Below are 25,397 nucleotides of genomic sequence, written 5' to 3'. Positions count from 1 at the left end.
TGCCTTGCTCTTTTATTTTAAAGATATGTGAAGCTTCAACTTCAGAAGCTGTGAACATCAGCAATATCCATCTACCCTGAGATAACAAGAGACAAGACTTGATTAGCAGCAGATTAAATCCTCTTCCAAAATAGCTGTATGACACAAAATTTACATTCTAACATGGAAGCTTTAGATCAATACTTCCCTTTTCATAACGTTAAGATCTACTTGCAACCTAAAACACAGAAATTGTTTTAACCTTCACTCTATTCCTTCAAAAACTTGTTTGACTCACTTTTCAGCTTGTTAGGTTACAGCAGACTCTTTCGTGTTTTATCCTGGTTACCTTCTCTAAAGAAGATACATCCAAAGTAACATTATATAGACTAATATAAGTTCCCCCCCCTGATTCTTTTAAAAATCAAAATTAGTCTCCACATCTGTAAATCTACATGATTGTTTTTCAGTCTGGCTGGTTTTAACAAGGTGGATTTACAGGTGCAAGAGGACAATTTTGATCTTTAAAGGAATCAGATATGATTTACTTTAGTTGATGTGTTAGTCACAATATCATCCTCTACCCTTTCCAAATTTCTTTCCTTGGAGAAAGGAGTTTCCACTGCCACTTATATTCTTACAAAGATACAAGTGGATTTTTTTTCTTATTTGACCCTAAATTAAACTAAAATCCATAGAGGTTGGCTTACTATACACTGAAAACTAGTTTTCAGTAAAGGTCACATAATATGCTTTAACCATTTTCTTAAATGTTTTGTGCCTCACTCACTAAAACAATATGAAGTAACTTGTGCTGCATAGAAAATAGAGAATTCCCCCATTTCAAGGAGAGCCCCTAAACATAGCTTTTTAAAAGCCAAATTACAGTGATCTACATAAATGCAAAATATAAAGCGCTGCCAAATATTGAATGGGTTGCTTGATTTAGATGTATTTTGAGGCTAAACAAAAAAAAAAACACCACCCTGATTTTAAGATTTGCCATAAAACACAAACAAATTCCACTTGAAAATCCATTTTACATTGAAAGTAGCATTGTGCACAATTATTTGAGTGTTCGGATGTGGAAGATCACCAGGGCCTACAAGATCTCACATACTTCACCCCTATTTAGACATGCATCAGGACCTAATATTGTTTAGCAGGTTAAGGACTATGCGCCAAATTTAGGCACCAAAAAGAAATGCTAGCTCTCCTGGTTCCTAATTTTAAGCCAAGAGAAGGACTTCAAAGGGATTGTAAAATGTTTGTTAGAATGCTGTTTTGACTCTCAACCAGCCGCTTCTGATTACATTCTCAAAAAGTACCCCCTCCCCCCAAAAATTCTGACCATGGACCAGTAGTTAAAAACTTAATTCTTCAGAGGAAGAATTGATCTCAGGATTCTCTTTGTATCAAAACAAATCAAATTAGAAAGCAAAATCTTCAGAATGGACCAATTCAAGAAGCCAGTGAAGGAAGTGAACCAAAATCTAGAAGCTGTAGTTAATGGGCCAGTCAGGCCAATAACAAAGGGAAAAAGATAGTAGCGCTTGCCTGTTATTGATTACTGCAATTGCAGCAGCCATATCAATGGAGTAGAAAGAGTTCTTCCAAATTCATACAAAACCTATAAAGCTCTGAAAAGCATTGGTAAAATTGGAATGTGGTAGCAGAAAAAGAATTCCAATCTGACCATAAATACTGTACACTCTGCCAAGAGATAGGAAACGTGAGGTATGCTGCAAAAGAGTCATGGCCCTAAAGTTGATGACAGTACCCAAAAATTGAAATCAGGACTCCTCAACTTCAACTTAAATCCAGTTTCAAGGCTCCTGATTATCCTTCTGACAGGTAAAGAAAAACTAAACTATGCAGCAGAGTTTAATATTCTGGTCTCTGACAAGCCCTTTTAAAAATCAGAAAGTATTGCATGGTGTCTGAAAGACACCTGGATAAAAAGTATTTCAGTAACTGCCTCTAAAAAGCAGAGAAGTTGCACTCAGCTCCAACATCTTCTACCAAGAACGTCTCTCTTTTCCCACTGCCCATGTCATCTTCAATGCAAATGGAGGGGGGGGAAAGAGAACCAACTAATAGTGTTCTTCCTGCTATCATCAAAGCTACCTCAAGAACAGCTCTGATGACAAAAAGTCCTTCAGCAAAGTAAGAGTTGGGGATGGGGTGGAAATCTTCACTAGTACCGTTGATTATTTCTCCAATTATATCTTATTAGAGATCCAAGATTTGTTTTTAACCAAATTGTTTGCCTATTGTAAACTGGAAGAATAGTTGAACTGCACAAACTGAGCTAAGAACCTCAAGTGGTGTGGAAACTTGTTAGTTTAGACTCAGAAGTATACAAATCCTAGACAAGTTGATCCATGAATAACCAACCAATAGGAAATTACTGTATTAACCCCACAGGGGAAAAAATGCAGCCTCTTTTAAATAAATCACATCCAGAAGATGTCCTTTCTTATGTACTTCAGCCCTTGTAGAAGATCTCGGACAATGAGAACCATGGCTCGCGCCTTATAAGTCACCCACTTCTCAGTCAGCAAATTTTCTGTGGAAGGGGTGAATCCAAACATGATGTGGTCATTCCTTTGGACAGGCATAGTTGGCAATCCAATGAAGATCAGCCACCACTCCCCAGTGAAGATAGAGTATACTGACCACCACCAGCACGTGCATAATCTGATGGCTGTTGAACCAATAGTCAAAACTGCCTGGCTTCCAGCGCTCAGGCACTCGTGAGATGTTGATGACGCCCCCAAGAAAGGCCAGACCGTCCATAATGAGGTATGAACGCAGAGAGGTGGGGTGGCCGGTGCCTAATCCCACCCACCGCAAATAGAAGAAGAAGAAGCGGAACAGAGCCTGCCAGGCAAAGGCTCGTAAGCGCCGGACACTGGAGCGAGCAGTCACTGCACAAAAGATACCATAGCTTGACAAGCCTGTGTAGGCCAGCAGGGCAATAGAACGAAGAAGTGGGGAGCAGGCCAGCGTGCAGTAGATGATTGGAAGAGCACCTGTGTGGAAAGAGACAGTCAGTCCACCAAGAAATTAAGGATAAAAACAGTAGCAATCAGCTTACATGGTCAATTCACTACGGGTAGTCTCCAACTACAACGGAGCCTCACTGCGGCATAAATCGAGGCATTGTGTGATCAGACTCAGTTTTACAACCTTTTTTAAAAAAAACGATCATAAAAGGAGAAAAATGCAGATGTTCCAAGCGAACCACCTGGTCGTTATGTGAACCACCTGGTCATTAAGCAAATCCAACATATCCAGTGGGCATTTTTTTTGCTGGGAAATGGCAAAACAGTTGCAAATTGCGATCACCTGACTGCGGGACATTGCAACCAGTCACAAATGCTCGGTTGCAAGTGCCTGAAATGAGATCACATGACCTCAGAAGGGTGGGTGCAGTAGTCCTAACTTTGAGAATGGGTCATACCTTTTTTTGAAGTCTATTGTAAACAGTTGTTAAGGAAGGACTTCATGTAGTGCTCTTGAAATATTTCAGCTTCCTTCAGCTTCTCAGAACAAACAGTCTTGTATTTACAACAAGCCCCCTTTTCCCCAAATAATCTTTACAATGCAAGGATCATTCATTGAAAACGTGTTTTTCATTGTTTTAAATTCAGTTTCTTTTAAGTCAGCATGAGTATTTCCTTTCCAAGCATAACCGGAGCTGCTCAATTCCACAGCCTTTTTACCTCCACTTCGTTCTTGAGCTTTTACCCAAGATGGCCTCTGCCATCACATAAAAAGATTGGCTCTTCAAGTACCCAAAGCCAACACAATTTGACTCATATACCCTCTACACAACCTGCTCCCAGCTCCAATACCACTTTCAGCCCTCCTGCGTTCTCAGTACGCATTGCAGTTTTGTCCCTTTTGTGTTCCTCCTATCCAGTAAGTCATCCATGGATAACAGGGGCGTGCTTGAACTCACCCAGAGTGTTGACCATGCATACCCCACACATATCAAGGGTGAGCAAGGTATGGTAAACAGCAGGGCCTCCCTCATGATTCATGAAGAGATGGTAAAGCACACTGCCCAGCTGTGGAAAAATGCAAGCCAAATAGTGCACGACTCCCAGCCATGATTGTGAAAGTCGAGCCCATGGAATGGTCAGCGGCATCACGAAGAGAAACCCCAGCAGAGGGATACCTGAAAGAAGAGGAAAGAAGGAACTGAGAGAGAGGAGGACTACATCCCTGCCTTTTTTCCAACCCTGTCAGCCTTTCCTGCATCTTATCCCAGGGCTTTTCAACCAGTGGCACGGGTACCACCTGTGGTACATTGGCACCTGGCAGGTGGTACGCGACCATCCTAGAAAAGTGGTAGCTGGGGAGGGGAATGAGCTGAACCGGTGGCAGCATCGCACAAGCCTGAGCTAGAGACGACTGGAGCTGCAGGGCTGTCAGGGCTCAGCAGAAACGCCAGGATCAGCGCTTCTTCTTCGGGGCTGTCAGGGCTCAGCGGAAGCGCCAGGATCAGCGCCAGGCTCCAACTGGAGCTCGGCGCTGATCCTGGCGCTTCTGCTGAGCCCAGAAGAAGCGCCGATCAGCTGGAATGTTGCAGCATCTCCAGGGTCTTGTGATTTACATTCAGATGCTTGGCAACTGATTCATATTTATGACGGTCACAGTGTCCCAGGGTCATGTGAAGTGACCAAAACCTGCTGCAACCACCCAGCAGACGGGGGGGAATAAAACCAAACACCTCCCACCTCCGCTGCCAATCCTCAACAGAAATGTTCACAACAATGAAAACCTCGGACATGAGGAAGAGCGCGGCCGGGCGGGCAGGCAGGTGTCTTGCTCGGCTGTGGCTTGGGAGGCACTTTTTTCAGTGCCATTGTAACTTCGAACAGTCAAGTGAACTGTTGTAAGTCGAGGACTACCTGTACTTCATCACTTTTTTCCTTTTTTTTTTTTTGGTCATCAAGTTTTTGACACCTTGCTAGGCGACTGGTGGTACTCAGACATTGCCATATCCTAAAAGTGATACAATGGGTGAAAAGGTTGAAAAGCCCTGCCTTGTCCCAACCAAACATGTGTTTGTCCCAAGCAGCATCCTTTGTTGATCAGCTATCACAGACCAACGATGAAAGAACTTTCACGGACCCAGCATTTTTGTGTAGAGACACTCAACCTATGGGTCCTCTTTTTAAGAGATACATTTTTCTCCTAAGCCTTCCACAGCTTGGTGGCTTCCTAATGTGTTGGGATTCCATACAAGTTGGGAATTCAGGGGGGTTGAAATCCCAACATATCTGAAAGATAGCAGGCTGGAGGAAGCTGGTTTATTGATTTCCTTTCGTTTAGTTCAGGTGAGGAAACTTTCAGCAGCACTCAAAAATGTCTGTGGAGACACACAGTCATTCCAGGTCATGGTTGTCCCAAGAAAGAAGAAACGTCTTGGATGAGAAGTGAAACGTCTTTCCAGAAAAAGAAAAAAAAAGTCCAGCTGCTTTTTGAAAAAGCACCTTTGGGAGAACACTCAAAGATATTAGCGGATGGGAGATTAAAGAAACGGCATCCTTGTCCCAGTCGCTAGAAAATGCTTACTGTGGATGATATTGAGGATTCCTCAGAAGAAAGCACAAAACCCAAAGAGAAAAGTTTAGAATTAAAAAGTTGCAGATCTCTAAGTTTGTGATCTGCTCAATCTACGCTATTAGGTTCTCTGAGCGTTATATCCCTTTGTATGAAGTTTTGCATGATTTGGGGGGAGGGAGGGGAGACTATAAAGGTAGTCCTCTACTTATGACCACAATTGAGCCCAACATTTCTGCTGCTAACCAAGATAGTTGTTAAGTGAGTTGCTGCCCATTTTACAACCTCTCTTGCCACAGTTGTTAAGTGAATCAACACAGTTGTTAAAGTTAGAAATACGGTTGTAAACAGAATCTGCTTCCCCAGTGACTTTGCCTGTCAGAAAGTCACAAAAGGTGAACCATACGACCCCAGGTTACTGCAACTGTCATAAATACATGTCAGTTGGGGTGTGGTTGTGATGATGCAACCTATTATCATATATGGTGGACTTGTACAAAAGTTAAAGCTTTTTGGATTAAAATTTGGTGGAACATGCAGAAGATATTTAAGAAAAAGATAAGGTTTTCTCCACAGTTATTTCTGTTGGGTATTATTACAGATTGCCTTGCCTATTTAACTTATATGCAGAGCACATCATGAGAAAGGCAGGGCTAGATGAATCAAAAGTTGGAATTAAGATTGCCGGAAGAAACATCAACAACCTAAGATATGCAGATGATACCACTCTAATGGCAGAAAGTGAAGAGGAACTAAAGAGCTTCTTGTTGCGAGTGAAGAAGGAGAGTGCAAAACATGGGTTGAAACTAAACATTAAGAAAACCAAGATCATGACATCTGGCCCTCTCAATTCCTGGCAAATAGATGGGGAAGAAATGGAGGTAGTGACAGATTTTATTTTCCTGGGCTCCAAGATCACTGCAGATGGGGACTATAGCCAAGAAATTAAAAGACGCTTGTTCCTTGGGAGGAAAGCCATGGCAAATCTAGACAGCACACTAAAAAGCAGAAACATCACCCTGTCAACAAAAGTGCGTATAGTCAAGGCTATGGTCTTCCCAGTTGCAATGTATGGCAGTGAAAGCTGGACCATAAGAAAGGCTGAGCGCCAAAGAATTGAAGCCTTTGAACTATGGTGCTGGAGAAGACTCCTGCGAGTTCTTGGACTGCAAGGCGATCAAACCGGTCAGTCCTAGAGGAGATCAACCCTGACTGCTCTTTAGAAGGCCAGATCCTGAAGCTAAAACTCAAATACTTTGGCCACCTAATGAGAAGGAAGGACTCACTGGAGAAGAGCCTCATGCTGGGAAAGATTGAGGGCAATAGAAGAAGGGGACAACAGAGAATGAGGTGGCTGGATGGAGTCACTGAAGCAGTAGGCGTGAGCTTAAATGGACTCCAGAAGATGGTAGAGGACAGGAAGGCCTGGAGGAACATTGTCCATAGGGTCGCGATGGGTCGGACACGACTTCGCAACTAACAACAACAACAACATTATTATTACAGATTGTACTGTTATAGATACTAAATTGATGTTGAATTTAACTACGGCCAGCAAGACTCTTGGTAGCGCAATACTGGAAGAAGGAGGAACTGCCTACTATAGAAGAGTGGACTTTAAAAGTTTCAAACCTGGCGGAAATGGCAAAGATTTCAGCATATTTGAAAGAACAATCACAACAGAGATATATTTTGGAATGGAGAAGATGGATCGATTATATTCATAATAAATATGGGACTAAAAAGTTTCATTTAGCATATGAATAAGTATTAGTATTATACGATGTATTATTAGTTAGTTATTATTATTTAGTTATTTAGTTATGTTTAAGAGGAGTTAAAGTGCAATAGAATTTAAAGTGTTTTTTTAGTTAGTTAGCATATTTTAGCTTAAGTTGGTAAAGGTTAATACCCTGTATTCATCTCTGGGAAGTCGGGGGGGGGGGGGAGGGAGGGGAAGTTGGGGGGAGGGGGAGTGAGTGAGTTTATGTTTTTAAAATGTATTATACAACTTTTCAATTAAAAAAAATACATGTCAGTTGCCAAGCGTCCGAATTTTGATCAGGTGACCACAGGGATGCTGCAAAAGTTGTACATGAAAATAAGTTACCCTTTTTCAGTGCCACTGTAACTTGGAATGGTCACTCAAACAAATGGTTGTAAGTCGAGGACTTACCCTGTGCATTAGCTATCCAGATCTCCAGGTTCTGGCATTTAGTGGTTGCAGGGAAAGATCTCAAAAAGTGCTATCAGAATGGCAGATGCAGCCTACTTTCCTTTAAGCTCTCAGAACAGAGAGAGATAAAAACGTTGCATTACTTCATGTCCCTCTGTACAGAATTTTACAGGACTTCCCCATTCTGAAACCATTTCCGTATATTCCTTCCTACAATCACCAAGTGCTGGGACCTGAATAGCTCCTAAAGTTAATGCACTGCACTAACTTGCCCCAAGATGCAAATGTCCACGAACTGAATTGCTGGTAGAGGCTCTGAACTCTACAGAATAACATCTTCCTATCGCAATAAGGACAGAACTGTCCTTATTGTGCTGTTTGCTGCCCAACGTAACTATTAAAACTCATATGGCATTCTTTGATAGATTTTTTCCTTCAAAGAAAAAAAAAACCTCGCAGCTATGGGGAATCTTCACACTTGTTTGATACCAATTCATCATTCTCAAGGATTCCAGCCCTGATGATTCCTAAAAAATGATTCTGAGGGGAAAAATGGTACGCTATTGTTATAATCTGGAGTAGATTTTCTTTTCACGCCAAGTGCAATGAATTTCAACCATTTCTGACTTGCACATCCTGCTGTCTGTGCTTGACCTTATCCTTCTTTTTTTCTCCTCTCCTGTTTCCCCAGAGGTCGCAGCTTTACACAAACAGATTAGGTCTCCTTGAGCCCAATTACTGTGCTAATTTGAGGCTGCCTGAAGCCAGATCTCAATTAGGAAGATGATAAACACCCCCTTTGAAGTTCATTAAGGGCCAACCATTCTACTTGTGGCAGGCCCAAGAGAAGATTCTACAAGTGAGGGACTCAACAAGTAAAACTCAGGAGGCCTGCCACTAGACTAGAGAGCGGTTGTTGTTGTTGTTAGTTGCGAAGTCGTGTCTGACCCATCACGACCCTATGGACAATGTTCCTCCAGGCTTTCCTGTCCTCTACCATCTTCTGGAGTCCATTTAAGCTCACGTCTACTGCTTCAGTGACTCCATCCAGACACCTCATTCTCTGTCGTCCCGTTCTTCTCTTGCCCTCAATCTTTCCCAGCATTAGGCTCTTCTCCAGTGAGTCCTTCCTTCTCATTAGGTGGCCAAAGTATTTGAGTTTTAGCTTCAGGATCTGGCCTTCTAAAGAGCAGTCAGGGTTGATCTCCTCTAGGACTGACCGGTTTGATTGCCTTGCAGTCCAAGGGACTCGCAAGAGTCTTCTGCAGCACCAGAGTTCAAAGGCCTCAATTCTTCAGCGCTCAGCCTTTCTTATGGTCCAACTTTCACTGCCATACATTGCAACTGGGAAGACCATAGCCTTGACTATACGCACTTTTGTTGACAGGGTGATGTCTCTGCTTTTTAGTGTGCTGTCTAGATTTGCCATGGCTTTCCTCCCAAGGAGCAAGCGTCTTTTAATTTCTTGGCTACAGTCCCCATCTGCAGTGATCTTGGAGCCCAGGAAAATAAAATCTGTCACTACCTCCATTTCTTCCACATCTATTTGCCAGGAATTGAGAGGGCCACATGCCATGATCTTGGTTTTCTTAATGTTTAGTTTCAACCCAGGTTTTGCACTCTCCTTCTTCACTCGCAACAAGAGGCTCTTTAGTTCCTCTTCACTTTCTGCCATTAGAGTGGTATCATCTGCATATCTTAGGTTGTTGATGTTTCTTCCGGCAATCTTAATTCCAACTTTTGATTCATCTAGCCCTGCCTTTCTCATGATGTGCTCTGCATACAAGTTAAATAGGCAAGGCAACAGTATACAGCCTTGCCGGACTCCTTTCCCAATTTTGAACCAATCAGTGGTTCCGTGTCCAGTTCTCACTGTTGCTTCTTGGCCCACATATAGGTTTCTCAAGAGACAAATAAGATGGTCTGGTATGCACATCTCTTTAAGGACTTGCCAAAGTTTGTTATGATCCACACAATCAAAGGCTTTAGCATAGTCAATGAAGCAGAAGTAGATGTTTTTCTGGAACTCTCTAGCTTTCTCCATGATCCAGCGTATGTTAGCAATTTGATCTCTAGTTCCTCTGCCTCTTCGAAATCCTGCCTGTACTTCTGGTAGTTCTCGATCCACATACTGCTGGAGTCTAGCTTGTAGAATTTTAAGCATAACTTTACTAGTATGAGAAATGAGTGCAATGGTGCGATAGTTTGAACATTCTTTGGCACTGCCTTTCTTTGGAATTGGAATGTAAACTGATCTTTTCCAATCCTGTGGCCACTGTTGAGTTTTCCAAATTTGCTGGCAAATTGAGTGTAGCACTTTTACTGCATCGTCTTTTAAGATTTTGAATAGCTCAGCTGGAATACTGTCGCCTCCACTAGCTTTGTTGTTGCTCAGCTTTTCTAAGGCCCACTTCACTTCACATTCTAGGATGTCTGGCTCGAGGTCAGTGACCACCTCATTGTGATTATCAGGGACGTTAAGCTCATTCTTGTATAGTTCTTCTGTGTAATTTTGCCACCTCTTCTTAATCTCTTCTGCCTCTGTTAGGTCCCTGCCATTTTGGTCCTTTATCATGCCCATTTTTGCATGAAACGTTCCTTTCATCTCTCCAATTTTCTTGAAAAGATCTCTGGTCCTCCCTATTCTATTGTTTTCTTCTATTTCTTTGCATTGTTCATTTAAGAAGGCATTCTTATCTCTTCTAGCTATTTTTTGGAATTCTGCATTTAATTGGACATATCTTTTTTTTCTCCCTTGCCTTTCGCTTCCCTCCTTTCCTCAGCTATTTGCAAAGCTTCCTCAGACAGCCATTTTGCTTTCTTGCATTTCTTTTTCTTTGGGATGGTTTTGGTTGCTACCTGTTGTACAATGTTGCGAACCTCTGTCCATAGTTCTTCAGGCACTCTGTCTATCAGATCTAATTCCTTAAATCTATTTGTCACCTCTACTGTATATTCTTCAGGGATATGATTTAGTTCATACCTGAGTGGCCTAGTGCTTTTCCCTACTTTCTTCAGTTTAAGCCTAAAGTTTGCAACGAGAAGCTCGTGGTCTGAGCCACAGTCAGCTCCTGGTCTTGTTTTTACTGACTGTATAGAGCTTCTCCATCTTTGGCTGCAGAGCACATAGTCAATCTGATATCTGTGTTGACCATCTGGTGATGTCCATGTGTACAGCCGTCTCTTGGGTTGTTGGAAAAGAGTGTTTGCTATGACCATCGTATTCTCTTGACAAAACTCTATCAGCCTGTGCCCTGCTTCATTTTGTACTCCAAGGCCAAATTTGCCTGTTATTCCGGTTATCTTTTGGCTTCCTACTTTAGCATTCCAATCCCCCATGATGATAAGGACATCATTTTTTGGTGTTAGTTCTATAAGGTGCTGTAGGGCTTCGTAGAACCGGTCAATTTCATCCTCTTCAGCACCAGTGGTTGGGGCATAGACTTGGACTACTGTGATATTGAATGGTTTGCCTTGGATTCGAACTGAGATCATTCTGTCATTTTAAGGATTGTATCCCAGTATTGGTTTTCCTACTTTTTTATTGACTATGAAGGCTACTCCATTTCTTCTGAGGGATTCTTGCCCGCAGTAGTATACCTGATGGTCATCTGAATTAAATTCACCCATTCCTGTCCATTTTAGTTCGCTGATAGCTAAGATGTCGATGTTTAGTCTTGTCATCTCTTGTTTGACCACGTCCAGCTTTCCTTGATTCATGGATCTTACATTCCAGGTTCCTATGGAGAAAAAATCTTTACAGCATCGGACTTTCCTTTCACCACCAGACATATCCACAGCTGAGCGTCCTTTCGGCTTTGGCCCAGTCGCTTCATTCTTTCTGGTGCTACTAGTACTAGCCCTCTGCTCTTCCCCAGTAGCATATTGGACACCTTATGACCTGAGGGGCTCATCTTCCAGCGTCATATCGTTTTGCCTTTTGGTACTGTCCATAGAGTTTTTGTGGCAAAGATACTGGAGTGGTTTGCCATTTCCTTCTCCAGTGGATCACGTTTTGTCAGAACTCTCTGCTATGACCTTTCCGTCTTGGGTGGCCCTGCACGGCATAGCTCATAGCTTCATTGAATTACGCAAGCCCCTTCACCACGACAAGGCAGTAATCCATGAAGGGGAGAGAGCGGTAGGGTCACAAATTGGCTGGTAAGCAGAAAGCTTGTGGCCAAACTTAGTTTGCTAACAGGACTTCTGTGGCTTTAACAACAGTATAAAAACCAGTTCTAATTGGAGCCACTCCCCCACTTCCAAATTATTTTAATCCTTGCCAAAAAAAAAAGATGTACTTCTTTCAGCTTTTGTCCAACATATATCAAGAGCACTGGGCAGTAGTCAGGAGATTAAAAATGCAAAAAAGGGGTGGGAACTGATTTATTTAACTTACATGTTGCCCATCTCACCATAAGCAATTCTAGGCAGCTTATAGTCATTCAATTAAAGTGCAGTATAAAACATTTTTTTAAAAAGTTAATAGGGATCTTTAAATTTAAATTTAAAATTCAGTTAAAGTAAAATTGACCAGAATGGAGAGGGTGGGAGCAAAGGGAGGGAAAGAAGAGTATTTAGGAAGAAAAACCTGAGTCTCTTAAAACATCCCAAGAGTGCTACTTTCATCATGAGAAAGCTCACCAAGAACTGACAACCTTGGTAGATAGAGTAGGTTACTTTATCTTTGTAATGCAAAGAGAAAGCTCCACTTTTTAAAACTGACAAAAGTTCCATCCACAAAAGGAGAGGCAAAGTTTTATTCCAAACATTCCTCTAAGTTCAGCACTGTCTAAAACAGTGGTTCTCAACCTGTGGTCCGCAGACTTCTGGGCGGGGGGGGAGCTGCAGTGTCATCACAGGAGCTTAAAGAAATGTAATGATTTAACTCTTAAGTCTTGGGACTCTGTAGCCATGGTCTGTGGCCACAAAAGGTATGTAAAGAGGGTCCTGAGAAAGAAAAGGTTGAGAACCACTGGTCTAAAGTAACAATTCACCAAATCTGGGCTCTCCTACAGCCCATAATACAAAGCAGCACATCTATGACTGTGACAATCAGAATTGTAGGCAACCATATCTTCCAGGTTAAGGAAAACTGACATAACTTTTCCTACCTGACCTTAACATTGGAACCTGAATATTTTAAGATCCAGTCCTTGACTTACAACAGTTCGTTTAGAGATCATTCAAAATTATAATGGCACTGAAAAAAGTGACTTATCACCGTTTTTCACACTTAGGACCATTGCAGCATCCCCATGGCCACGGGATCAACATTCAGACGCTTGGCAACTGACTCATATTTATGATGCTTGCAGTGTCCCGGGGTCATGTGATCACCTTTTGCAACCTTCTGACAAGCAAAGTCAATGGGGAAGCCGCATTCACTTCACAATCGCGTTGCTATCTTAACAACCGCAGTGATTCATTTAACAACTGTGGCAAGAAAGGTCGTAAAATGGGGCAAAACTCACTTAACAAATGCCTCACTTAGCAACAGAAATCTTGGGCTCCATTGAGAGTCGTAAGTCATGGACTACCTGTATCTTCCTACCAAGCTATGGTTCCACTGTCTTCAAGAATGTTCCCACTGAAAGGAAGGATTATGGGCTTGGAATCTAAAACTCTGCATTTAAGGATCAAAGAAATGGTGACGATGATGATATAACCAAGCCACTGAAGTCAGTACAGTACCAGGTACTTCAATGAAGAGATACCTAAGTGTTTTTTTACCTTAGTTCTCACCGGTGCCTGGAAACTCCACCAGATGGGATGACAGCCTCAAGGACAACAGGGATGGTGTGTCAGCAGATAAACTGCAACTGTACATTTTGCTGACAGCAGAAATTTGGTACCCAAGCTCTAACTGTACAACAGCAAATGCCTCCAAAATGCAGCCAAACCAATTAAACAAGCTATGCAGCAACTTAGTTTCCTGAAGGAGGATGTTTTCACTTTAGAGGAAAAACATAACCAAGCTGCTGTCATTTCTCTCACATCCCCAGCCTCAGAGCACCAAGGAACCTGATTTCCAACCTCAGAGAAGAAAGGTGACAAAACCTGAACTAAAACATCCCAAAAGATGTCAAGAAACTTGAAAGCAGCTGAAAATTGGTTTTAAAAATTGGCTGGGGAAATTAGTTTTAGAAATTGGGTGAGACTGTGTGGGTAATAATACTTGAAATTGTATCTGAATGTCTTAACTACAAATAATAATAATAATAATAATAATAATAATAATAATAATAATAATAATAATAATAATAATAATAATAATAATAATAATAATAATAAGAAGAAGAAGAAGAAGAAGAAGAAGAAGAAGAAGAAGAAGAAGAAGAAGAAGAAGAAGAAGAAGAAGAAGAAGAAGAAGAAGAAGTGGGAAGGGACCTTGGAGGTCATCTAGTCCAACCCCCTACTCAGGCAGGAAACCCTATACCATTTCAGACAAATGGCTGGCCAGTCTCTTCTTAAAAACTTCCAGTGTTGGAGCATTCACCACTTCTGGAGGCAGGTTGTTCCACTGGTTAATTGTTCTAACTGTGAGGAAGTTTCTCCTTAGTTCTAGGTTGCTTCTCTCCTTGACTAGTTTCCATCCATTGCTTCTTGTCCTGCTTTCAGGTGCTTTGGAGAACAGCTTGACTCCCTCTTCTTTGTGGCAGCCCCTGAGATATTGGAACACTGCTATCATGTCACCCCTCACCCTTCTCTTCATTAAACTACACATACCCAATTCCAGCAACCGTTCCCTATATGTTTTAGCCTCCAGTCCCCCAATCATTTTTGTTGCTCTTCCCTGTACTCTTTCTAGAGTCTCGACATCATAGATTTAGGCTGAGAAGGCAAAAATCACTGCCCTTAAATGGGAAGGTTCTAGGTCTTTACTGTAGTCTGAAATTCCAGTTCTGTACCAGACGTTGAAGAGGCAAGGATGCAAATCCACAGATAGCCATAAAACACAGTGGTGGCCTTGGGAAGTCATAGTGTACTTAGGCTTTCCTGCAGGATCTCTCTCTCTCTTGAGGGACACAAGGTATAAATAAATCTAACAACCTGAAGGACTGCACAGAATGTTAGAGGCTAGGTAGGAAGTAAGTGGCCTTCGACTCCAGTTTCAAGAAACAGCAGCTAACTGGAGGTTTCCAATTGTATCTTATCTTTCCAGTCAGTGCCTCTCTTGACATTTCTCTTTGCTCCTGCACACATCCTGAATTTGCTTGCTTCCCTCAAGGTTGCACCACAGATGGAACTCTGGACTCAAGAGGCATCATGGCAATATTATTGTTGTTAGTTGCGAAGTCGTGTCCGACCCATCGCGACCCTATGGACAATGTTCCTCCAGGCCTTCCTGTCCTCTACCATCTTCTGGAGTCCATTTAAGCTGACGCCTACTGCTTCAGTGACTCCATCCAGCCACCTCATTCTCTGTCGTCCCCTTCTTCTATTGCCCTCAATCTTTCCCAGCATGAGGCTCTTCTCCAGTGAGTCCTTCCTTCTCATTAGGTGGCCAAAGTATTTGAGTTTTAGCTTCAGGATCTGGCCTTCTAAAGAGCAGTCAGGGTTGATCTCCTCTAGGACTGACCGGTTTGATTGCCTTGCAGTCCAAGGGACTCGCAAGAGTCTTCTGCAGCACCAGAGTTCAAAGGCCTCAATTCTTCAGCGCTCAGCCTTTCTTATGGTCCAACTTTCACTGCCATACATTGCAACTGGGAAGACCATAGCCTTGACTATACGCACTTTTGTTGACAGGGTGATGTTTCTGCTTTTTAGTGTGCTGTCTAGATTTGCCATGGCTTTCCTCCCAAGGAGCAAGCGTCTTTTAATTTCTTGGCTACAGTCCCCATCTGCAGTGATCTTGGAGCCCAGGAAAATAAAATCTGTCACTACCTCCATTTCTTCCCCATCTATTTGCCAGGAATTGAGAGGGCCGGATGCCATGATCTTGGTTTTCTTAACATGGCAATATAGTACTAATCAATAATAGTGGTACTCCCCAAGCCATACAGTCTTGGCCAAGGGAAAATACGCTGCACCATTGCTACCGTTTGAGATTCCCTAAAAGAAGGATTTGGGGGAGGGGGAAATTCCCCTGCTTTCCACCCACCGTCCCCCACTCTCATGAATCAATACACACTCCCTTTGCTCTTTACACCTAATCTTTTCCTGGCTACAAGACAAATCTCACTTATTACTGTGCGTTGTCATTTATACACACATAAAACACATGCAGCACAGAGGAGCAGGCAGAGCAGGCTTGCTGAGGGGAATGGGGCATGCGTAAGTCATTAAAGAAATCCTTTAGGGGCTAAACAGAAAGCTAACCGCTCTCTCATGAGCACTAGGAGAGAGAATAAAAATTCCATGCCCCCTCCAGCAAACTTGTAAGCAAAATTAGATTTCCCACAGGTAAAGGAAAACAGTGGGGCTATGCCACAATATAGGCTGAATGCAGGCTGAGCAACTGAGGGTTATGTGCAGGATACACAGGTCTCTGCTGCCAGCTGATAACGATCTAGATTCTGACTGAAGGAACAGCAGAAAGAAGAGACCACAGCGAAAGCAAGAATAAATGGGTTGTGTGTGAATGTAAATGCACGTGTACATATACAGTGCAGTATACATTATATACATATAATGCAAAAGGCGTTATACAACACCAGCACTTTTGTGCTGAAACACCCAAAACACCTTTGCAAGAGTTCGTATTGGCTTCTCCTTGCCACCTACACAGTCAGCTGCTAAAGTGTAAACTGCTTAGATCAGAAACTACTATTTTGACATATCTGGGATAGGATGTGTCTACTTTCCTACAGGACCTGTGACACTGGGACCTCTGGTTGGAAAGAAGCAGGAAGGAGGGAGAGAGGAAGGACGAGAGAAAAGAGCTGAGCCTATAACAGGATCACTATTAACTATTTGGAAAGAAAGAGATAGGAAGATAAATAGCAGGTGGATAATTGTTTCATATGTTGGGAGTATTTCAAGATGAGCTCAGGAAAAGAGCGCAGGGCTTAGTGTTAAGCCTTCCATGTGGTAGGACAAAGTTAAGAGTAATTATGGTTCCAAAGTCACAAAAGAATTGAGAATAATTGTCATAATTTGGGGTTCTCAAAAATTTATAGAGTCTTAACAATGTAAACTGATGAGCTGTTTCTGCAAGCTGCAAAAAAAAGTGTGTGTGTGTGTGTGTGCGTGCGTGTGATGAAAAAGGATCTCCTGTCCTCAGTTTAATTATTAGTTTTTTTAAGGATATTGTGCAAAATCTACACTAAATAAATCTATCAATGGTTTTAGCTAAGCCCAGGCTGGCGTCCTCTAAAACCAGAATTCTCTTAATTTGTAAGGGAATTCCAATGAAACAGATCTGGAGCACCCTAAATAGCTTATTACACACCAGGGTCTTTACACTTGGCTTCAAACAGGGATGGATGTCCTCCCCCTCCACTCTCCTCTTTCAGGCTGCTTCTGCCAACGCCTTGAAGATCCACTGTCTCAGACAAATTGCAGAATTTTGGCTAGACAGAGCAAGACAATTCAGAGTCGGCTTTTTGCAATCTCCTATTTCTGATGGCCAATGGGTAACTTTTCCCAAGAAGGCCTTCTCTGGGTAAGGTAAAGGTAAAGGTTCCCCCGCACATGTATGCTAGTCGTTTCCGACTCTAGGGGCCGGTGCTCATCTCCGTTTCAAAGCCGAAGAGCCAGCGCTTGTCCGAGGACGTCTCCGTGGTCATGTGGCCGGCATGACTAGACGCCAAAGGCGCACGGAACGCTGTTACCTTCCCACCGTAGTGGTCCCTATTTTTCAACTTGCATTTTTACGTGCTTTCGAACTGCTAGGTTGGCAGAAGCTGGGACGAGGAACAGGCGCTCACTCTGTTATTCGGCACTCAGGATTCGACCCGCCAAACTGCCGACCTTCTGATCAAAAAGGCTCAGCGTCCTAACCCACTGAGCCACCGTGTCCCTTCTCTGGGACAGCACCACAATTATGAAACTCCATTTGTAAGCATATTTGCCTGGCACAATCGCCTTTCAGATACCAGGTGCAGTTTATCCTGTTCTCTTCAGCCTTACACAGCAATTAATATTGATCTTCTTCTTCTTCTTTTTTAGCTACTGTTGACCCATTTACTGTATTTGTTCTTGGAATGTATTATTTAATTTTCCAGGCTCAGTGAATCCATCTTATTCAATCGGGATGTTTTTCAAATGTTTGTGAGCCATCAAAAGGCAGATTTAAAATTTCTAAATAATAATGCATTCGGATTTTACCACTCCCATCGCCCATAAACTCCTGGCTGAATCCCAAGCCGACTGCCTCAATTCTCTATCTGTGAAAGGAGAGTCAAAACTTTCTTCACTACATAAAGGATTCAGAATTGCAGCAGACTGCAAGGGATGTATTGGTTCTCTCATCCTGTTTGGATAGAATCCCCAAGCCAAAAGGAAGGAAGGATGAACAATTTTCTTTTAGCCACGTGCAGCATTAAACAGAGGGGGAAGCCCAGGTCTGTGTCCTCTTCCTACCTCATGGCTACACAATGTCATTTAATTTCTCCAAGCATGGACTCATCAAATCATGAGGCCTCTGATTCCTGACTTCAAAAATCAACATGAGCTCATTGAAAAACTGACATGACGGGGTTAGTATGATAGAACAGGAATGGGGAACTATGGCCCTTTTATGACTTGTGGACTTCAACTCCTAGAATTCTTGAACCAACATGGCTGCCTCAGGAATTCTGGGAGTTGAAGTCCACAAGTCATAAAGGGGGCATAGTTTTCCACCTCTGCAATAGATGAATGTTTACTGCATCAGACCTTGCGCTCACCTGGCTCTATAGAAACTTTACACCAATCTTCCCAAATCTGGATGTCCCCCAGATGTGTGCATTTCAATTCCCAGAATTCTTAACAATGCTATGCTGCTTGTGGAATTCTGGGATGTAGCTCACTCATCCAAATGGAACCTGGATAAGCGATGCTGCTCTATTTTGACCAGAGATTTTGCAGCTCCAACCACAGCAGCAAAGGATTGATTCTGGGTATTTTAACCTGCAAAATACAGTATGCTTTGACACTTTGGGGTCTGGGTTTTCTGGAGAAGCTACCTGTTAAGGTGGTTACTGAGTATATTATGTAACTAACTTCAAAATATACAAGTCACATCATCTGGCACACAAACATACTGTATACCCTAGCCCATATCTGTGCCACGGTCCTTTGTTTTACAGCTTTTAGCGAAACAAAAGAGTCAAGACCAGTAGTATCTATGACTCTTTGCTGTAGAGTCTGCAGCATATAGTATCTCCAATGGCTATCATATAGTATGGAGCCTATGGAAATTAGAATGATCTCTAGACAAGAGTAAAGAGATATGGAAAGTGCTGCCTCTTTGCTGTATCTGGCCAATGGGATTTTGCAGCTCAAATATGGTAATCATATCCTGCCCTTATCCTGTAGTATTGGACAAAGATTATGAAATATTTAAACAAGGTTTTTTCTCCAATTCAGAAGCAGGCCCTTCTATGTTTCTAAACATAATTCCTTCTCACCTCCCAGCAGGACTTCTCAATTCTACAAGAGATGAAAACTAAGCTAGACTGAACTGGACAGAAAGCTCTCCATGGACAGATTAAACTTCTATATATTGAGCTGCACAACAAGCCAATTAGATGTCTTGATAGCTGGAACAAGCAAAGTCCAGTGGTCATCTAGTCCAATCTGCTCTTTGGGGTAGATCTATAGTGCAAGCATAGGAAAGAAAAAGAAAAAATCAAAATAAACCACAATGGTCTAAGAATAGCATGGCTTATTCTAACTGCCAGTAGCATTATAAAGCTACTGGCAGTTAGAATTATAAAAACAGAATCTACTCCTGCTCATTATATGATATTCTTTAATCAGAAATTACATTATGCATGGCACAGTGCTGGTCAAAATCAAGCAAAGGTCCCCCCACAAGCAATGGCTAATAGTTAGAACTAACAAAATCCCCACATGTAAAAGGCAGTGTAGCTTAGAGAATTGCCTAAGGACAAAGAACAGATGAGTAATATTTACATGTTCTACCTCTAAGCTTCTCAGAAGTTTTGGGTTAGTCATCACTAGAAAAAGAACGCTAGATCGGATCAATGCTTAGCTTAAGTCATGTTTTTACTCCACCCTTGATTCTTCCTTTTGCATTCTTGGGCCACAGCCCTAAGAAGTGCACTGACAAACCAACGCCAGGCATCTGGTACAGGCCGCTCCCTGGAGATCTCCACCCTTGTAACACTAAAATAATCAATAGCAGCGTAAGTCAATTTTCCTGGGAAGTGAGTATAGGCAAGCACGCAAACACACACACCTAGTTCCACTTGACTCAACAGCTTTCGTGGCTCAGGGATCTTATCTGAACCTTAGCTTTTTGCTGGAAGAATTAGATTTGCAAAAGAAGTTACTGCAATTAACTTGCTGTTACTGAATTTCTACCTTAGCATTGCCATTGCTTTCTCCCCTGCGCGCGCGCGCACGCACACACACACACACACACACCGTTTTTTAGGATCATCTTCCCTAACTTGAGACCCTCCAGCTGTGAGGGACTATAACTTCCAGAACTCTCAGCCTCCTTTTGACCAGGCTGGCTGAAATTCTGAAATTTAGGCCATTCCCCAAGAAATCCGGAGATGCAAATTGTTTGTGAGGGATGGAATAATCTGGATGAAAAGATTGCAGTCCACCGTTAACCAGCATGCCTGAGAACTCCCCCTTCCCAGAATCCTTTGCAATATGCACAGATTCCTTAGCAGGCAGGCTGGCGTTGCCTTGACAAAGGAAAAAATGTAGAAGGAAGTCTTTCCATTTGGGAACTTGGATGCTAATAATGCACTAAGCCAGGACAGGTTTTTTTTCTTATTATAGGGAAGAAAACTATCTGTCTTCTCTGTAAGACAATGATTCATTAAACAACGTGCACCAACACACTCATCCTCAGGGATATCTCCAGTGTTTCTCAACCTTAGCTGCTTTAAGAGGGGTGGACTTCAACTCCCAGAATTCCCCCAGTCAGCTGGCTGGGGGAATTCTGGGAGTTGAAGTCCACCTCTCTTAAAGCAGCTAAGCACTGCCCAGGGTATTTTCTGAGAACTTTGGAAGTTGCTACATATATTGTTCAAAGTCATCTAGACAGCAAATGCTTACTGCTGTATTCTTACCAATGTAGACGCCGTTCAACATGCTTAGGCAACTACAACTGCTCCTCTGTTCTCTTGTTCTTCCCTGCCCTCATTTGACATCCACGGACTGAGAACAATGCCTTTTCTCATTATGATGCTCTTGCTGACCAGCCCAGGAACATCAAGGAAAAGCTTATTATTCAAGGACACTATTAGAGCAATTGATATGCCGTTTTTACAAAAGAGTGCAGGCTAACCAGCTTCCTACATTCTGGTTTGTTGAACATTTCCGATGACCAATGAAAATGATGAAAAATGCACTTTGGGATTGGTGGGGAAGGTAGCATGGACTCCATTGAAATGGGTCGATTTAAACAAAGTGTAAATAGGGGGGAAATGCTAACTCTGGAAGTTTTTTCAGGGAGGATTCAGCTTCAACCCACAGATTCTTTTAATATACACCATTTAGGTTTTAGATATGATAGGAGGAGAGCTGGTTAGTCTGTGGTGGCCATAAAATCAGGAGTTTGGTAGGCTCTTTTCCAAACAATGCATTTTTAAACATGTGTTGCAGTTCACAAGAGCTGATACCTCTTAGTATATTCTGTTAGGTGGAAAAGGTCCTATCACACCCCTGATTTCTTTGACACAAGTAGACTGGAAGCTTTTGCAGCCCCAATCTTGTAAAATACCTAAGAGAAATTGTGGTGGCCCCAGAAGTCAAACATCTCTTAATCCATGAAAAATAACTCTCAATACATCAATTAACTCAACAAAAGAATGAACCCATACTATCCTTACAAAAATGGAGAACCTCTAAGCCAACGTTTCCCAAGGTGGCATTCTCCAAATCAGTGTTTCTCAACCTCAGCTGTGTGGACTTAAAATCCCAGAACTGAGCTCCACCCATCTTAAAACTGCTGAGGTTGAGAAACACTTTTTTTTGCTCCCAGTGATCTGGTAGGGTGAGGGGAACAAAGGAGCTCTAGTCTCCATGTTGGAAGGGAGCCATAATGGGGAAAGCTATTTCCACAAGAAAACAGTTTAAGAAAGGAAGCGTTCTGCTTCCTTCTTTCCCCACAATGAGCAACAATTAGCAGCAACTTTGCACAACTTTCCTGAGCACCTTGGTTGGTTAGGCATAAGAGGTCAGGAAGAGCTGCCCTCAATGGTTGACTTACCAGAACAGCTAGCAAAAGGAAATTTGCAAGGTCCTGAGACAATTTGTTCCAACTATGCTTATGCCCTTTTCACTCCTTTATTATTCCAGACTAATGTATTTGCCCACAGCGGAAACACAGTTCTTCTCATTTTCTCACAGGAAATAACGAAAGAACAAAAAAGGCATTAGTTTCCTACATAATCTTAGCCCACTGGCTGCTGTTTAAAGACTGCAGAAGTTCAGTTCTTTGAGGCACCTGTCTTAATTTCTTTATTTCATGCTATTCATTGATTAGATTTTTGTCTAACAAATGTATCTAACTCCCTGCCTTTTTCCCCAAGGAATTTAGGGTAAGTACACACACATCCAATGTTTCTCACTACAGATTATGGAAAATAGGTTGGGCTGAGAGAAAATGACAGATTTTAAGTGATTTGGGGAACTTTTGTCTTTGAAGAGGACTAATACCTAGTATCACAAGTCCAACAACTTAAGTACTGCCCTGTATAAATGTGATATATTGACAGTCTACCTCTTTTACATAACAAAAAGCAAAATCACATACACAGGATCCTCAAACAATTCCTAAAGGATAGTGGCTGCATCCATTAGGAAAATAGGTATTATTTATTTACATGCTCAAGTTAAAAGCTAGATTTTGAAATTAGATCACAACTTTTGTAGTAAGAAGGGCCAAGTATTTGAAGATAAAATGAGAATTCATCTAAAAATAGCTTACACAAATCTTTTAACATACATTGATTTTATTTTTTTACAGAATTAGCTGTAGCCTTCTGCCTGCATGGTTTTCTTTATAACATTAGAACCTTTTTAAAAATGAAAGAATAAAACTTTTTTATGACATACTATTCCATTCAGTGTACTTTGGATGCAGCAAACAGAATCTGAATATATGTTGCTTCCTTAAACAATGGACAAAGTCCAGTGTTTGGTGAACATTCTACATAAAGTTGGGATGGGTGGGGAGGTTACATAAATTATATTTAAATATGTATAATTTATGTAGTTATGTAGTTAAATATATTCAAACAGACACAGTCTTCCCAATTGGTTCATAATACAAAGGCCTTACGGTACAATATATATTTTTAGAACAGGCAGCAGCATTTCCTTGAACACAGCAAAGACTCCAGCACTTGATTAAGCCTTAGAATAAATTATATGTTGCAAATCATGGTTTTTCTTCAACAGTAAATTAATGCAATAGAATAACTAAAATACGAGCAAGGATATTCACATTTCAAATATCACCACAGCCAAGTATTCGCAACAGTTTCCATAAACATCAGGAATCTGGGGATTAAGCTAGTTTACAAAGATGTTATAAAAATTAGTGAAACTTTCACAACTTCAATTCTCAAAAATTGCTTTAGATACTTATGCATATTTTTCTTCCAATCGACAGCCCAAAACAGATTTCCTTAATTTGTGAACCAACGCAAATCTATGTTCAAGAGGATCCCTGCTTTTATTATCGCAACCTGGCAACAAGGATAGGAAAGGTACCAAAGCAGTGGTACAAACGATCCTGCTAGGTCTCTACTCAAATGAAGGAGCAGGAGTTCCAAATACCGTACAGTAAACCTGCTTGATCAGTTTGAAGTAAATGAAATAAAACCTATTTCCATTTGTGTTCTTCCCCTGCCTCATATATTTTAATTGCAGTATTTTTGCTTACAACAGATTGCAAAGTGATGCAGACTATTGAATATATGTCATGTTTTGCAAAGTCAGAATTTTTCATTGGCAGTCTTTATTTATTTATTTCCGAGCATAGCTGGGCCAGGCCAAGTTCGCTTCAGTGTCATCAACATGTCACAAAATGATTCACATAGCTATGTATTAAGGGGGGGGAATGATGAGTAGTAGTCACTTTTGTGGAGGTCTTTGTAAGGCTCTCAACCCTCAATGGAACATTTAGCCCGGTAGAATCAGGAAAAATATCAGAGAAACCAGGGCTTTCTTTGCTTCCTTGAACCTAGGCAAAATTCTAAAACAACCCATTCCTGTTCACTTTTTGATGAAAAATGGGCATATGGCAACCCTCTAAATACAACTAAGTACAATTCCTAGCAACACTATCACTGATCAGAGTTTTGGTTTAGCAACATTTAAATGGTACAAGCTCCTTACTCAGGCTCTTTTGTCAGGGACCAAAACTACAGAATTAAGTCCAGAAAAAGGATGCATACTAAAATGCCACAGATCAAGGGGTCAGGAAGGCACGAGAGCCGATAATGAATCCACACAAGGATGTCAAGAGTTTGAACCCGAGGCCTTAAGTGTACGAAGTGCAAGCTTAACCTTTCTCAGACATTTGCTCACTGAAACAATCCCATGGAATCCAAATTAAAGGCTCTCATAGCATGGGAGAAGGCAGGGCACTGCTACAATTAAACAACTCAATGGCCATGCTTCCCGGCACAACTTTGTCCCAAGTCTGGCAAACTTGCCTTCTTTGCCATCTTGAGGAATCCCTCACTTGGCAGCAAAGGGGGGGGAGAGGGAAGGGAATAATCCAAAGTTGAAAAAGTCTAGAGAAAATATGTGTCCGCAAAGAAGAGGCAGGTACCTCAAGGGGGGGGGAGCGGGGGAGCTGACGATGTGCGTCTGAGGATGCGGTGCTGGAAAGCTTAAGCCAGCAGGCTAGTGATTCCACCGTAGTGGGCTGCCAAATACTGTATAGTGGAGTTCCATATTTAACTGGGCTGAATTATAGATTTAGGAGGTGGGGGGGGGGCAAAAGCAGAAGCGGTTGGTTCCATGTCTTCTTTTAAAGGGTGGGAAATAACATAGCCAGGCCCTGAAAGAGAGAGAGAGAGATCGGGATACTGGCTGTATATGGGATGGCCGGCGTCCGAAAATCAGTGCTGTCACTTAATTTTCTCATCCTATGAAATACAGGAGCCACGTAAGGACACGGGACCGGCTGAAGCTGAGGGACAGGCGGGCAGGCGGGCAGGCAGGGAAACCTCCCGATGCCCCAACGCAATTCCTGAGTTCTCCGGGAGGGCAGAAGCGGGGATGGCGGGCAGGGCAACGGCGGGGACGGCCTTGCAGGGAGGGCGTGAAGCTCGGAGGGCACGGGAGCCCGGAAGCGGAGGGGAGAGAAGGTTAGGGGGAAGCAAGCATGGAGGAGAATCTGCCGCATCTCACCGTGGGTATAGATGTTGCCCAGCTCGTTGTGCAAGTAGAAGAGGCTGCGGAGACAGCCGGAGCCGGAGCTGGCCGGCCGGTAGCCCGTTAGCACGAAGCGGTTGAATTGCAAGTGAGGGGGGGAGCTGGCCCAGTCCAGGAGCCGGGCTCCCCCCAGGAAAGCCAT

At 42.3% G+C, this 25,397-nt stretch overlaps 1 protein-coding gene across 3 annotated transcripts; it reads right to left on the bottom strand.

The window, feature by feature from the left end:
* Positions 1 to 2,116: 2,116 nt before the first annotated feature.
* PAQR4 (progestin and adipoQ receptor family member 4) lies at positions 2,117 to 25,397 on the bottom strand (the record flags this gene model as incomplete). Of its 3 annotated transcripts, none has more annotated exons than XM_081343446.1 (3): positions 2,117 to 3,014; positions 3,947 to 4,047; positions 25,222 to 25,397. In XM_081343446.1, the coding sequence occupies 3 exons, from the start codon at positions 25,395 to 25,397 to the stop codon at positions 2,581 to 2,583; spliced, it is 711 nt and encodes a 236-aa protein (XP_081199572.1). In that variant the 3' UTR covers positions 2,117 to 2,580. The 3 variants fall into 3 exon arrangements, with proteins under 3 accessions (XP_081199572.1, XP_081199571.1, XP_081199573.1); XM_081343445.1 differs by having other exon boundaries at positions 3,947 to 4,165; positions 25,232 to 25,397; XM_081343447.1 differs by lacking the exon at positions 3,947 to 4,047 and having other exon boundaries at positions 25,232 to 25,397.

This window comes from Vipera berus, assembly GCF_964194415.1.
Source record: "Vipera berus genome assembly, chromosome: Z".
NCBI classification, from domain to species: domain Eukaryota; kingdom Metazoa; phylum Chordata; class Lepidosauria; order Squamata; family Viperidae; genus Vipera; species Vipera berus.
The sequence above is the reverse complement of the archived record's forward strand: the minus strand, read 5'-3'. Positions and strand labels throughout refer to the sequence as shown.